The following is a 15,178-nucleotide window of genomic DNA, read 5'->3' on the forward strand; positions in this document are numbered from 1 at the left end:
CTTTATTGGTCAAGTTAAAATAAATGACTGAAAAAAGCAATGCCATAGAGTGACATTCTCCACAATCGCACCATCGACAAGACTAAATAAAAAGATTGCTTGAGTTTTCTAAAATGTTCAAGTGGAATAGAATAGCCCTGAAGGAAAATGTATATCTTAGAATCTCCTCCCCCACTGTCTCTGCTTATAGACAGAGCTTTTAAAAAGAAAATAGTTTGAATTTTAGAGCCAATCACAATCGAGATTACCTCCCATTCAAATCAATTATGCTTCTTAGCTTTTACATACTAGACCCTACTAGAGTTTTGCTGGTATTGCATACATATCTGAACAACATGGAGTTCCCATAAATCATGTTTAGGCAGACGTTGTGCTTTGGGGGTTGAGCTTGGCCGGAGAGACTATGAGCAGAGAGAGTGGACAGGGAAAGTGGCCCTTGTTCTCATCAGGAGAAGTGGCGTTAGGACTTCTTTGGACAGTGTGATGTCGAGTCCGTGTTGAGGACCTCTATCATGGTTCTAGTCGTCTGGAACGTTTCTGCTACCGATGGAAGACTCTGGTACCACAATGGTAGGCTGAGGTAAAAAAAAAAAAAGGTTATCAACACAATAATTGGCCAACTTATGACGTGGTTAAAGTTGATAACAGTGGGCACATCGAGCTACTCACCTCTTTAAATTCATCCAGTTTTTAGCTGTTTTACTAAAGCTTTCAGGACTGTGTGTTGTCATGGCTTCAAAATCAACCAACTGAAAAAAAACAAGAAAAATACTTAAACCAGGCACATTGATACCACCACTGGGAAATGTAACGTATTAGAATGAAGTAGTGTAAAGTAGAGCAAAACGCCACTATTACCTTCCCTTTGGGGATTCTGCCTATCACCTCCTTTCCACTGGCCATCAGTGCTCCCATGACAACAGAGTATGCCACAACACTGAAAAAAGGGAAACAACAAAAAAATTGGGGGGGAAATTGGACTGATTTCATAACTAAAAACCGCTTCACAAAATTAAATCACCATTCAAGAGAAGACCAACTGAAACATATGCCTTAACATGTATTGATGGTTATAGCAGAAAATATGATTTGGACAAAACTTACCTGGACCCTCTGGAGAGGGGCATAAGGTTACAGAAGTAGTAAACCAGGGAGAGGATTAAATTACACACTGCATCTGCATCCTAAAAGATAGAAACAAAAACACCACAATTCATGCTACAGGATCCACTTAGAGGTAATATCATTACACAATGATGATGTGGCCAGTGACACATTGCTTCTTGAAAGTCCAATATCTTGAAGGCTTGACCGCTGACTTCCAAACCTTTTGGGACTTTATCAAGAAAGAAATTAAACTCAGCAAAAAAAGAAACATCCTCTCACTGTCAACTGCGTTTATATTCAGCAAACTTAGCATGTGTAAATATTTCTATGTACATAAGATTCAACTGAGACAAACTGAACGGGGGTCAAAATCAAAAGTAACAGTCAGTATCTGGTGTGGCAACCAGCTGCATTAAGTACCGTAGTGCATCTCCTCCTCATGAACCAGATTAGCCAGTTCTTGAAGCGAGATGTTACCTCATTCTTCCACCAAGGCCCTAGCCCTCACCCTCCGATCCAGGTTCCAGACGTGCTCAATGGGATTGAGATGCGGGCTCTTCGCTGGCTATGGCAGAACACTGACATTCCTGTCTTGCAGGAAATCACGCACAGTGGCATTGTGGCATTGTCATACTAGAGGGTCATGTCAGGATGAGTCTGCAGGAAGGGTACCACATGAGGGAGGAGGACTTCTTTTAATGTGAGGAAAGACTCCCTTTAACGCACAGCGTTGAGATTGTCTGCAATGACAACAAGCTCAGTCCGATGATGCTGTGACACACCGCCCCAGACCATGACAGACCCTCCACCTCCAAATTGATCGGTAGGATAGTCAAGAGTACAGGCCTCGGTTTAACGCTCATTCCTTCGCACTGGACGCGAATCCGGCCTTCACCCCTGGTGAGACAAAACCGCGGCTCGTCAGTGAAGAGCACTTTTTACCAGTCCTGTCTGGTCCAGCAATGGTGGGTTTGTGCCCATAGGCAACGTTATTGCCGGTGATGTCTGGTGAGGACCTGCCTTACAACAGGCCTACAAGCCCTCAGTCCAGCCTCTCTCAGCCTATTGCGGACAGTATGAGCACTGATGGAGGGATTGTGCATTCCTGGTGTAACTCGGGCAGTTGTTGTTGCCATCCTGTACCTGTCCCGCAGGTGTGATGTTCGGATGTACCGATCCTGTGCAGGTGTTGTTACACGTGGTCTTCCACTGCGAGGACGATCAGCTGTTCATCCGGTCTCCCTGTAGCGCTGTCTTAGGCGTGTCACAGTACAGACATTGCAATTTATTGTGCTGGCCACATCTGCAGTCCTCATGCCTCCTTGCAAACATAGCCTTGTAAAAAAACTGACTAGCCTACCGATCCTTGACTTCGGCGATGTAATTTACAAAATAGCCTCCAACACTCTACTCAGCAAATTGGATGCAGTCTATCACAGTGCCATCCGTTTTGTCACCAAAGCCCCATATACTACCCACCATTGCGACCTATTTGCTCTCGTTGGCTGGCCCTCGCTTCATATTCGTCGCCAAACCCACTGGCTCCAGGTCATCTATAAGTCTTTAGTAGGTAAAGCCCCGCCTTATCTCAGCTCACTGGTCACCATAGCAGCACCCACCCGTAGCACGCACTCCAGCAGGTATATTTCAGTGGTCACCCCCAAAGCCAATTCCTATCGGCCACCTTTCCTTCCAGTTCTCTGCTGCCAATAACTGGAAGGAACTGCAAAAATCTTTGAAGCTGGAGACTCTTACCTCACTAGCTTTAAGCACCAGCTGTCAGAGCAGCTCACAGATTACTGCACCTATACATAGCCTAACTACCTCATCCCCATACTGTTATCTATTTTTCCTCCTTTGCACCCCAGTATCTCTACTTGTACACTCATCTTCTGCATATCTATCACTCCAGTGTTTAATTGCTATACAATTATTTTGCCACTATGGCCTATTTATTGCCTTACATCCGTTATCCTACCTCATTTTCACACACTGTCTATAAACTTTTTCTACTGTATGTTTGTTTATACCATGTGTAACTCTGTGTTGTTGTTTGTGTTGCACTGCTTTGCTTTATCTTTGCCAGGTCGCAGTTGTAAATGAGAACTTGTTCTCAACTAGCCTACCTGGTTAAATAAAAGTGAAAAAAAAATGCCTAAGGCACATTCACGCAGATGAGCAGGGATCCAGGGCAGCTTTCTTTTGGTGTTTTTCAGAGTCAGTAGAAAGGTCATTAATTGTTTATGGTTCGTTTAACAAGCATGGGAAAACAGTGTTTAAACCCTTTACAATGAAGATCTGTGAAGTTATTTGGATTTTTACGAATTATCCTTTAAAGACAGGGTCCTGAAAAAGGGACGTTTTTTTGTTGTTGCTGAGTTTTATGTTTTTGAGTGGATTTTCCCTTTAACAGGTTAGGTAGCCTCATATGAAACAAACTGCTCCATATTTTCAGTGGTAGAGAATAAATCTATCAACACGACAATAGAAAATAGAAAAACATGTGCGTTACATCAGATAGGAAAGCAACAGTATGGATCAGATTGTTGAGATGGCATTTAAAAATCGCACAACTGGAAGCCAACACTGACAGTCATAGAAAATAAAACAGAGGGAATAGTGAAGAAGAGAGGGGAAGAGAGAGAGTATACCCCAAGTTCAGTGGACAGCATTAGAGCCTTGCCTTTGGCAGTCAGGTCTTTGTAGATGGACTCAATCTCAGACTGGTACTGCTGAGTGCGCTCCTCTGTGGTCTGGGTCTCCACTGAGAACAGCATGTTCCCCACTCTAAGGTAACACAAATACACACCGTCTGAACAAACACCTTGGTCTCTATGGACATCAACTGTACATACATCAACATTCATCATGGGACAGATAACAAGGCACACTTTGGTGAAAGCTGTAGGGTTAGAGGTAGAATAAAAAGCTGAATCATATTTCAAGCTTTGTATTTCAAGTTTTTTTTTTGAAAGTCCGAACTGAATGACAAAGAATTCAATAGGTTCAAATAGGGTATTGGCTGTTTCAATACTGATCAAAAATATAAAACGCAACAGGAAAAAAATGTCAGTCCCATGTTTCATGAGCTGAAATAAAAAAATCCAGAAATGTTCCATCCAACAAAAAGCTTATTTCTCTCAAATTTTGTACACAAATGTCACATCCCTGTTAGTGAGCATTTATCCTTTGCTAAAATAATCCATCCACATAACAGGTGTGGCAAATCAAGAAGTGGATTAAATGGCATGTTCATTACACAGGTGCACCTTGCGCTGGGGACAATAAAAGGCCACTCTAAAATGTGAAGTTGTGTCACACAACACAATGCCACAGATGTCTCAAGTTAAGGGAGCATGTAATTGGCATGCTGACTGCATGAATGTCTACCAGAGCTGTTGCCAGGTAATTTAATGTTCATTTCTCTACCATAAGCCGCCTCCAATGTCATTTTAGATAATTCGGCAGTACGTCCAACCGGCCTCACAACCGCATAGCACGTGTAACCACTCCAGCCCAGGACCTCCACATCCGGCTTCTTCACCTTCGAGATTGTCTGAGGCCAGCCACCCAGACAGCTGATGAAACTGTGGGTTTGCTGATGTCAACGATGTGAACAGAGTGCCCCATGGGGGCGGTGGGGTTATGGTATGGGCAGGCATAAGCTACGGACAATGAGCACAATTGCATTTTAGCAATGGCAATTTGAATGCACAGAAATACTGTGACGAGGACCTGAGGCCCATTGTCGTGCCATTCATCAGCTGCCATCACCTCATGTTTCAGCATAATAATGCACAGACCCATATCGCAAGTATCTGTACACAATTCCTGGAAGCTGAAAATATCCCAGTTCTTCCATGGTCCACATACTTACTAGACATGTCACGCATTGAGCATGTTTGGGATACTCTGGATCGACGTGCACGATAGCGTGTTCTGGTTCCCGACAATATCCAGCAACTTCACACAGCCATTGAAGAGTAGTGAGAAAACATTCCACAGGCCACAATCAACTTCATGCAAAGGAAATGTCGCTCTGCATGAGGCAAATGGTGGTCTCACCAGATACTGACTGGTTTTCTGATCTATGCCCCTACCTTTTCTTTAAGGTATCTGTGACCAACAGATGCATATCTGTATTCCCAGTCATGTGAAATCCATAGAGGTTCCCTAACAGAAACCCCTGAGCGCTGAATTCGAATGAACAAAAATATACAATGCATTGAAGTACTTAACTGCTTTCAACTGAGCTGACATAATAAACCGTGATGTTTATCCACGTTAAATTATGTTCAGTGATGAGAAAATGTGTCTCAAATTTCTGTACGATTGGAAAAGCTTAGGCAAACCACTGATGGAAACTATAATGTCAAGAGAGGAGTTCGTTATTAATTTATTAGAACGAAATAAACTGACCTGTCTCCTGTTATGGTGATTGTGAAACCATCATATTCTTTCCCGGGATCTTTTAGACTAGGCACCTTGGAGTTCACTGTGAAGCCATCCCTTGTTTTACTGTTAAACTGCTTCAGGATAAAAATGAAAAGACAGTTGTGAAAGTCATGCCAAGTTGATATCTCAATTTGGATGTTTTTGCAATAGACCTTTTAGCACATTATATCGTATCTAGCACACCCCACTTAGTCGTTCCTAGGACCTATATGTCCATGAATATATCAGGCCTCAGAGCTATGCCCCCTGGGTCCAGAATCTGAAAACTCTATATCATACTATTTTGAGGAGTCAATATTTTCTTATCTGGGTGTTGTTCCTTATTACTACCTTCATTATGGGGAGAAGGTCTTCCACCTTGTCCACATTTTCCAGTGCTAGTCTGACTTCCAGTAGGCCTCTTGGGTTATATGCCCTGAGGACAATGCATAAGTAAGCCAAGATATTTCTCCAATAGAAAGCTATCTGTATTTTCTTTAAAAGACCCACCCATGGTAAACCAATATTCGATCTTTGATGAAGTTGAGTATTTTCTCAAAATACGCCAAGTATCTTATGTTGATGATCTGTCCTCTGTGAGGCAAAAAACAGGAAAACCACATTATCAAAAAGGATATCTAAAAATACAACTTGACTCTACAGTTTGTTATCTGTTAGTTTCTGTGTAAATCTATCTTTGAGATGATATGTCATTTTCCTTTAGGTTACCTGATGAGGTTGATATGGTTATTGAACCCTCGGCTGAGACTTCTGGCAGGCATCTGGTCCAGCCAAAGAACAGGCTGGTCTGGATCAGCGATCCTTCACAGGGACAGAACAACAAAATGACTTGACATGAAAGATGTATCAAACCTCACAGACTGACAATAAAGAAACTGCAGACCGGGTGTTGATAGATACTGCAGATGTGCATTGTTGTAATAACGTTATTGTATAGTAACTTTCTCAAACAGTCTCACACCCAAACCTCACCTCCTCCATTTGACAGCTATATCGAACATGTCTCTCCACTGCATCTGCCTGGTTTTGCCATTGACTCGCACCTTTGAGTTGCTCCAGGTGCGCTGCATAGCCTGCATGACCTCTAGGGTCGCCAGACCCATAGCTTTTGAAGTGAAACACAGAACATGTTACATTTCAGAACTTTGAAATATACTGTTATGGAGCTACCGGACTTAAGACATAGGATGGGATCAGAGATGACGTATTCCAGAAAGAAAAAACAACAACTTTCATACCAGCATGCATAGGTTTTTTTTTAACAAGTTCAGGGCTGATACTAGTACATTAAAGTTATAGAGTTACTTAATCTGATTTCAGCCGAGAAGGTACACAAGAGGACAACAGATTTTAGTATGAATTCTAATGTGTCTAGGTGACTCACCCACCTCTGTGTATTCTGCGATTTGGAAGAAATCCTGGTGTATTGTATTGCATAAGGGCACCAAGGTGATCAGCTGTGCAAATGAGCTTCTGAACTTCAGTGTTGTAGCTTTCAAAGTTCTGAGGTAGAACATCCCTACAATGACAAGGCATGAAACAAGATCAGTTACAAATGGGTTGAATAGCACAAACACTCAGTAGGTCCATGTCAACTACAGTAACTGAGCCTACTCTATAACTTATCAGTTAGCCTATACCGCAATGCTGGCAGAATATATAGAACTGTGTTCAGTCAGAAGCAGGTTTATATCCCTTAGAACTCACTTAATATGAGGCTGCAGTCCTGGCTGCTCCTCATAGTCTTCTATTAGAAAAGGGAGGTTTTTTGCCCAGTGGTTTTTGAAGTTTCCTGGAAGATCCTGATCAACATTGTATTCTGCCACAGGTATGTCAAGATGTGAGTGCAAGTAGCGAGAGTATTCTGTGGGGGGGGGGCATGAGAGATTCAAACCATCAATCTCCAGAGGCAAGAAACGATCAAAGATAAAACATTCAGCTTCAGGTTGAAATGTTAGTTGAGAGGTCATGAATGCTGCACTCACCTCTGAGGTATTTCACTTTGAGATACTCCGAGCTTGCTTTCTGGCCCAGCAGAGGGTCGTTCAACATGACTTTCGTCTGAGCCTTGATGCCTTCATAGAACTGCCCCATAGCCACGTGGCTCAGACCCTTCATGTACTGACATACCTCATTGTAGGGCTCCAGCTGTAGACATCTCTGCAAAACACAATTCAACATGAAAGTGTTGCACATCAAGTCCAATGACGCACATAGGTGTAATAACAAAAAAAGGGAGGGAACCTCAAATTCACACATACAATTCTGACTCAAAATGGATATTACTGCAGATCGCTGATGACTGTTTGAACGGCCTGCGGGTGACGGCTCTAGACTGATTAATCATGACCCCACCAAACCACATTCTCCACAGGTAGTGTGGGAAGCACGTGACACGGTCCTGTTAGCTGATGTGTTTTATTTAACTAGGCAAGTCAGTTAAGAACAAATTCTTATTTACAATGATGGTCTACCCCGGCCAAACCCGGACCAATTGTGCGCCGCCATATGGGACTCCCAGTCACGGCCGGATGTAATACAGCCTGGATTCGAATCAGGTACTGCAGTGACGCCTCATCACACACACACTTGAAGTCGAAAGTTGACATACACTTGGGTTGGAGTCATTAAAACTCATTTTTCAAACACTCCACAAATTTCTTGTTAACAAACTAGTTTTGGCAAGTTGGTTACGACATCTACTTTGTGCATGACACAAGATTATTTCACTTATAATTCACTGTATCACAATTCCAGTGGGTCAGCAGTAATTTGACCATGAAGGCCTGATTCACACAGTTTCCTCTGAACAATTGATGTTGAGATGTGTGCTACTTGAACTCTGTGAGGCATTTATTTGGACTGCAATTTCTGAGGCTGGTAACTATAATGAACTTATCCTCTGCAGCAGAGGTAACTCTGGGTCTTCCTGTGGCAGTCCTCATGAGAGCCAGTTTCATCATAGCGCTTGATGGTTTTTGCGATTGCACTTGAAGAAACATTCAAAGTTCTTGAAATGTTCCGTATTGGCTGACCTTCATGTCTTTGAACCAGCAGCATACCACTGCTGGCTTTCTTCTGAAGCTAAGCAGGGTTGGTCCTGGTCAGTGCCTGGATGGGAGACCAGATGCTGCTGGAAGTGGTGTTGGAGGGCCAGTAGGAGGCACTCTTTCCTCTGGTCTAAAAAAATATCCCAATGCCCCAGGGCAGTGATTGGGGACACTGCCCTGTGTAGGGTGCCGTCTTTCGGATGGGACGTTAAACGGGTGTCCTGACTCTCTGAGGTCATTAAAGAGCCCATGGCACTTATCGTAAGAGTAGGGGTATTAAACCCTGGTGTCCTGGCTAAATTCCCAATCTGGCCCTCAAACCATCACGGTCACCTAATAATCCCCAGTTTACAATTGGCTCATTCATCCCCCTCCTCTCCCCTGTAACTATTCTCCAGGTCATTGCTGCAAATGAGAACGTGTTCTCTAGGGTATGTGGAACGCTAGCGTCCCACCTGGCCAACATCCAGTGAGATTGCAGAGCGCCAAATACAGAAATACTCATAAAAATTCAGAAAACAAAAAAATCTTTAAACCTATGTAAAATATGAACTTCTTGTGAATCCAACCACGGTGTCAGATTTAAAAAATGCTTTACGGCAAAAGCATACTTTAAGATTATTTGAGAACATAGCCCAGCAGACAAATCATTACAAACAGTAACCAGCTAAGTAGAAGTTACACAAGTCAGAAATAGAGATAAAATTATTCCCTTACCTTTGATGATCTTCATATAGTGGCACTCAGAAGATATTCATTTACTCAATAAATGTTCCTTTTGTTCGATAGTCTCTTTATATCCAAAAACCTCTGTTTTGTTTGCGCGTTTTCTTCAGTAATCCACAGGCTCAAAAGCAGTCAAAAAAGGCAGACAAAAAAATCAAAATTGTATCCGTAAAGTTCATACAAACATGTCAAACGATCTTTATATTCAAACCTCAGGTTGCTTTTAGCCTAAATGATATATAATATTTCAACCGGACAATAACGTTGTCAATATAAAATGTAAACAAGAAAGGCGCTCTCTCGGGACTGAGCATGAAAAAGCTCTGTGACACGGTAGGGTCCACTCATTCAGACTGGTCTCACTCTCTCATTTATCAGAATACAAGCCTGAAACAATTTCTAAAGACTGTTGACATCTTGTGGAAGGCATAGGAACTGCAATTTGAGTCCTAAGTCAATGGATACTGTAATGGCATTGAATAGAAAACTGCAAAACCAAAAGAAAAATCCAATCAGGAAGTAGTTTTTCACCTGCCAAATCAGTTCTGTTATACTCACAGACACTATTTTAACAGTTTTGGAAACTTTAGAGTGTTTTCTATCCAATATACATATCATATCCCCTGGGCCCGAGTAGCAAGCCGTTTAATTTGGGCATGCTTTTCATCCAAAATTACAAATGCTGCCCCCTACCCTAGAGAAGTTAAAGTAATGATGGACTGTCGTTTCCTTTGCTTATTTGAATTCTTGCCAAAATATGGACTTGGTCTTCTACCAAATAGGGCTTCTGTATACCACCCCTACCTTGTCACAACACAACTGATTGACTCAAATGCATTAAGAAGGAAAGAATTTCCACAAATTAATTTTTAAGAAGGCACAACGGTTAATTGAAATGCATTCCAGGTGACTAGCTCATGAAGCTGGTTGAGAGAATGCCAAGAGTGTGCAAAGCTGTCATCAAGGCAAAGGGTGGCTACTTTGAAGAATCTAAAATATATTTTAATTTGTTTACCACTTTTTTTGGTTACTACATGTTTCCATGTGTTATTTCATAGTTTTTATGTTTTCACTATTATTCTACAAATGTAGAAAATAGTAAAAATAAAGAAAAACCTGTGAATGAGTTGGTGTTCTAAATTTGACCGGTAGTATATACATTTTTGTCATTTAACAGACACTTATCCAGAGAAGCTTACAGGAGCAATTAGAGTTAATAATAATTTAATTTGGTGGTTGCCTATATTGGTGTTTTTTGCATATCCCAACTCCCCAAGACACCCTCGGAGAGTGGGGTCACGGCATGGTCAGCCATTATAAAAAAGGTGAATTAAGGTTAAGTACCTTGCTCAAGGGCATATCGGCAGATTTCAGTAACTGGCCCAACACTCCTATCCGCTAGGCTAACTACCATCCTGGTAGTAGCCGTCAAAGTAAGGCCACATTAATGCATGAGGCCTACGGAGTCACCACAGAGGGGCTGCCGATGGGACAGTAGGCAAAAAGGCCATCATGGAGACAGATAGGGGATATGGAAGGTGATGACAGTCAGAGTGTGGCCTACATAACACACATTTCTGTCCTGCTAAGCATTCAAAATGTAACAGGTACTTTTGGGTGTCAAGAAAATGTAAGGAGTAAAAAGTACAATATTTTCTTTAGGAATGTAGTGGAGTAAAAGTAAAAGTTGAGAAAAATATAAAGTACAGATACCCCAAAAAACTACTTAAGCAGTACTTTCAAGTATTTTTACGTAAGTGCTTTACACCATTGTACATGACAACTAGTAGTGTGTTTTGAGTTTTCACTTCGTGTGGTGAATTATCCCCAAAATAAATGAGCCTATGATATTAGTACACATAAAGATATAGGCAAATTCATCTATATTGAACCACAAAATTCAGAATATTGTGGAGCCCTATTTTAACAGTAAAATATAACAATGCCTAATTGTCAACCCACAATTCATGACAATTCCTGGATTAGGTTGCACATCAAAATATCTTGAATCATGCCTTCCTGCTTGGACATGTTAGATGTAACAACTTAGTTATTGAATAGCCTATCATCTCAGTAGTCTATTACACCGTCTAAAGCACTGTGAATGACTTTATAAGGTGATTCATAATTTGTTCCATTGTGTGATGCCACAGGAAAAAAATTGGTGCGACCAAGTCAACTGAAAGAGTTAGGGGCACCAGTGCCACCAGAGGAAAATGCTAATCTGGAGCCCTGTCAAGAGATGTGATTTTTAATCTGCTGCTGAGTAATGTGTTCTGCTGCCAATTGGGCTGTTGGAAAGAGAATCATGTGATAGGATGTTATGCAGAAAAATATGTTGATAGGACAAGGCTATGTTTGTGCACATGGAAGTCAGTGATTTATGTTTACTATTGGTTGATGAGGCAATAAAAATGTGATGTAACTAAAATGGCCCACTGTCTTCGTCCTTTTGACAATAACTAGACTAAATAATTATTCAAATTACAATAATGACTAAAACTTTGATATTTTGGTCAAAATGACTAAGACTAAACTACATTAAAACTATTTTTAGTTATCACTTGTAATGTGTGGTCGACTGATTGTGTCAGGAGAAAGAAGCTGTGTGTTACACGGCCATTACCTTGAAGTTGCCGATGGCCTCCTGGAGGCTGCCGTGGTGGTATAGCATCATGCCTCTCAGCTGCAGAGACTGGATGTGGTTCTGGTTGAGCATCAGGGCTTTCTGGAAGCTCTCCATGGCTGCCTCAAAGTCCCCCAGCTCCCTACAGACACACAAAAGGGATCAATTACTGCACTGACCCATGAGTGCAAAGGCCCTGAGTTTTTCCTGACTAGGAAGAACTCCGGGCCCGAACTTTGAGGCACATTGGTTGAAACCAAAGCAAGTCATAGAGCATCCCCACTGTACCTGTAGGCCTGTCCGAGACTTTTGTACGCATCTATGAAGTCAGATTTTAATTTCAGGGCCTCCTTGAATGTTTCAATGGCTTCCTGGATCGGAGACAAAACTGTATCGTAAACGTGCAGGGATATAACCAAAAACTGGTTATACTGGCAGTACTCAAAGTTGAGCAACTATGGTTTTCTACAAAAATGTCTGTACCTTGAGCATTCCTCTGTGGAAGAAGGTTAGACCTCTGTATAGCATGGCAATGGGCTGGTTTTTCTTCAGATCCAAAGACTGTTGAAAATCCTCCATAGCTGCCACATAATCCTATTTAGAGAAAACAAAAGCCTATAAAACCCACTGTGTGAACTGAACTCTATATCAACACTCATCAGAAACTTGAATATATTGCCAGTCTGACCTCGGAAATGAAGAGCAGAGTTCCTCTGTGTCTGTAGAGGCGGGCGGAGGGCTGGAGCTGGATGGCTTTGGAGAGATCACTCAGAGCCTCACTGATCCTTCCAAGAGGAGAAAGAATCTGCAAGCACATTATACAAGTAAAACTTGAAAGTCAGAGGCTAATATACTTTCCCATCATTTTACTTGTGTGGGGGGGGTTCAATGTTCTAGTAACTAGGCTACGTCAAGGCATACTGTTAATACAACAGTGGTTTCCTCCTGTGGAAGAGTTTTTTTAATGCCTGTTTGAGTGAATACCACCGCTCTCTCTCATTTGTAACAATTTTGCATGTGGTGACATAGAAACCTGCTCCATTCAAAGAGAAATACAATTCAAGCATGATAGTGAACCCCCCAAAAAGCCAATACCCTAACACAAGGTCTAACACAACAGAGGGTTAACCCATAACAGGCTTAGCATTATCCTCACCTCTGCCCGCTGTTCGTACACCTCAGGACGGTTGGGCTCCAGAGTGATAACTCGGGTTAACTCGAACAGCGCCAAGTCTGCATTCTTGATGTCCTTCCATAGAAGAAAAGAGACAGTGTCACCTCCATTGAACACACTAGGACAAAAAAAGCACCACTCTCAGCCTTTATCAATCACATCCACTGATACGCACACATGCTAACTGCTGAGTAGGGTCCCCAGGGGAGGCACTCTCATAACCAAAAGGCTGCACAGATTAGATTTTTATGTGTCACAATGAAAATATTGGCTAACTGAATAGAACTTCTGGTATCAATATTATCTGAACTCCAGTATCATGCGAATGTGATCACTTGCCTGCAGACTCTTTTTCCCGTATGCTATCCCTCTCCCGTAGATGGCGCTGACCACCTCTGGACCCCCCTACACCAGAGCACAACAAACACTGATAAGAAATGTGCCCTTTATTGCAAATGCAAACCACACATCATATTCAAAGCAAGGAGAAAGAGAAAAGGTAATGTAATGTAAATTAAGTCTGTGTCTCTCTACTATTCATGTATATGACTAAATAAAATAATATGCATTAATCAAACTCTCAAGTAAGCCAGCCCAAGACATATCTACAGATGTGTGTTGTAATGCATGCATCTATGAATGTTAACCAACCTGTAGTAACAAGGAGAAGTGTTTAATGGCCTCATCGTAGAGTCCATTGCCAATAAGAACATATCCTATAGCTGCAATGAAAAGAAAATGAGAGTCAAGCAAAAGGGCACTGATAGCAGAAATGTATAGCATGCACTCCACATACCAAACTCTTACAGGATTAACTTACCAAGCTCCTCATTTGTGTTGTGGTTGTCCACTGCAAACGGGAATCTTTTCTGCTCTATGAACAATTTGGCTTGGCTCTGATTGAAAGAAGATCATTGTAGTTAGGTACACATTCAGTCTCCACTGTGAAAACAAAAGGGTCATATTCCACTACAATGATGAGTCAGTCAAACAAAAATGCCAAGGCAAAAGCATTGAGATCTTAGTGAATTCTGTGCATTTCACCAGGATTTTCTCTGCGTTGAGAGAGAAGACAGACTCGCATGGCGGGTTGCTTCCTTCCTCACAGTCTGGGCTGTCCAACTGTAGAATGGAGGACTCTGTGGGGAAATATACAGCATCAGACACAACACAGCAACCCGACTGCTGCCAACTTGGTCATTATGGGGATAGAGAAGGATCACAAACATTTGCAGGCTTCTTACCTGATCTGCAATGAAGGGACTGGTCACATCAAATACTCATATTTTATTGTTGATTGATTCATAAAAGCCTTAACTACAAGCTTTGTGATTATTCAGTGGGAAAGTCATTCATATTTCATTCATTATCCTAGATCTTTTGATTCAGTCACAGTTGCAATGTAATTAGATTTTATTTGAATACATTGATTACACATTCCAATACAGAACCTGTGCAAGCAAGACAACCGCGTGCTTTGAGTTGCGCTCTGGGTTACGTTCACGCGCAGGAAAGACGCGCAGCATGTACTAGCTGACATTGTGTATAAAATGTATTTAGGTGAGGACATCATAACACCGTATTATTAGGGGAACTGAGGACCTTGTCGAAGTATTATTAGTACTATTAAATCTTGAAATATCAGTTGAGGAGCCTCTGATTCTACCGTGACCTTTCCCATCAAACCCTAACCTCTACGAGAGAGCGGGTAATATCCCTCGCTTGCTAGCTCGTACAGTAGCCAACCTACTGTCAACGGGTGCGGAAAAAGAGAGCTTTTGCTAGCTAGCTACATTAACACAGCGAGTTACGAGGACGTGGCAAAACTTACCGCAATCACTTGCGTATTCCTCCCACTCTGACGGGGAGCTGCAACCATGTCTATGCAGTTCGCTATTAAAGAAAGTAAGTGTAGAGAAGTGTTCAGTGGAAAATATAGCACGGGATAAATACAGAAATGAGAGGCATACCACAACAACACCCCGGCAAGCAGGTGCCATGTTGTGTTTCATGTGAGATGAGGAGCGCGGGAGCATTGGT

The 15,178-nt window shown here is 41.9% G+C and overlaps 1 protein-coding gene across 5 annotated transcripts; it reads right to left on the bottom strand.

Moving 5' to 3' along the window:
* Positions 1-308: 308 nt before the first annotated feature.
* Positions 309-15,172, bottom strand: ttc13 (tetratricopeptide repeat domain 13). Of its 5 annotated transcripts, none has more exons than XM_024420072.2 (23): positions 14,970-15,171; positions 14,183-14,277; positions 13,959-14,034; positions 13,790-13,860; positions 13,478-13,543; positions 13,121-13,213; positions 12,653-12,769; positions 12,448-12,558; positions 12,253-12,335; positions 11,965-12,106; positions 7,548-7,722; positions 7,270-7,426; positions 6,951-7,081; positions 6,535-6,667; positions 6,271-6,363; positions 6,052-6,135; positions 5,893-5,962; positions 5,527-5,633; positions 3,759-3,894; positions 1,105-1,184; positions 859-937; positions 670-749; positions 309-575 (listed from the first exon to the last, which is right to left on the bottom strand). In XM_024420072.2, exons 1-23 carry the CDS (start codon positions 15,148-15,150, stop codon positions 461-463), a joined length of 2,475 nt encoding a protein of 824 aa, XP_024275840.2. In that variant the 5' UTR covers positions 15,151-15,171; the 3' UTR covers positions 309-460. The 5 variants fall into 5 exon arrangements, 4 of the variants coding, with proteins under 4 accessions (XP_024275840.2, XP_024275839.2, XP_024275838.2 ...); XM_024420071.2 differs by having other exon boundaries at positions 5,527-5,636; XM_024420070.2 differs by having other exon boundaries at positions 5,893-5,977.
* Between the last annotated feature and the right edge of the window lie 6 nt (positions 15,173-15,178).

The sequence above is a fragment of the Oncorhynchus tshawytscha genome, linkage group LG05, assembly GCF_018296145.1.
Source record: "Oncorhynchus tshawytscha isolate Ot180627B linkage group LG05, Otsh_v2.0, whole genome shotgun sequence".
In the NCBI taxonomy this organism is placed as follows: Eukaryota; Metazoa; Chordata; class Actinopteri; order Salmoniformes; family Salmonidae; genus Oncorhynchus; species Oncorhynchus tshawytscha.